At 56.5% G+C, this 807-nt stretch overlaps 1 protein-coding gene across 8 annotated transcripts in view; it reads left to right on the plus strand.

Annotated features, from left to right (window-relative positions):
- RNF32 (ring finger protein 32) overlaps nt 1-807 on the plus strand; it is a 23,403-nt gene that overhangs the window by 19,855 nt on the left and 2,741 nt on the right. For all 8 annotated transcript variants that reach the window (XM_011370389.2, XM_023536729.1, XM_023536724.1 and 5 more), the window contains one exon: nt 520-687. In XM_011370389.2, the coding sequence (XP_011368691.1) occupies nt 520-687 (168 nt within the window). The remainder of the gene's footprint in view (nt 1-519; nt 688-807) is intronic.

Consider the following 807-nt stretch of genomic DNA (forward strand, 5'->3'; position numbering starts at 1 on the left):
CTCGGTGAGAAAAGCAGAGTGAGTAGATTTTAAAAAGGTGGATTTCCCTCTTTTTATGATCACGCTAAGATGATAATTCACAATCTGCGACCATGATGGGAAAATGGCTGGCAAGCAAAGAGGCACGAAGCAGCTGTGGTTGCCAATCGCCAGGCGGTAGCAGGGAATGTCCGCCTTAAATTAGAATAAATGGTGCCAGGGCAGGGTGACGGTGCAATTAATTCTGTACGATTTCAGCTCCTTTCTCCTCCCGACTTTTCATTTCAATGTATTCCTTGCCGACAACCACCAAGGCTTCAGCCACGTGCGCCTTTTTGGTGATGTCTCGGCATAAATCAGCTGGAGTGGAGTTGTTAACTAGCCGTCTGTCTATTTCCCCCAAAAGTATTTCAAAGGCAGAGACTGGAGGGGAGTTAGCGAGAAGGGTGGTCGAGACTCAGGAAGGCGCTTCGCTCGACCCACCCCAAGCCTGTCGCACGCAGCGTCACCCCAGCCCCTCCCCCCCTCCCGTGTCCTCAGTTCACGGAGATCAGCCACCGCATCCTGTGCTCCTACGACACGGACATAGACGAGCTCTTCGCAGAAATCGACCACTGCCTGGCCATAAACCGCAGCATTCTGCAGCAGCTGGAGGACAAGTGCGGCCACAAGCTCACGGACGAGGACTGGCAGAGAATCCGGGCGCAGGTAGGCTGCACTCAGCAACCGGGGGGCGGCAAGCCACGCGGGTCTGCGGTGACGCTGGAGGGGAGGCCGAGGGACACGTCAGGGGACGCGGGGAGCCACGCTCGTGCGTTCTGCCCCGGC

The sequence above is a fragment of the Pteropus vampyrus genome, unplaced genomic scaffold (genome assembly GCF_000151845.1).
Source record: "Pteropus vampyrus isolate Shadow unplaced genomic scaffold, Pvam_2.0 Scaffold168, whole genome shotgun sequence".
Classification (NCBI taxonomy): domain Eukaryota; kingdom Metazoa; phylum Chordata; class Mammalia; order Chiroptera; family Pteropodidae; genus Pteropus; species Pteropus vampyrus.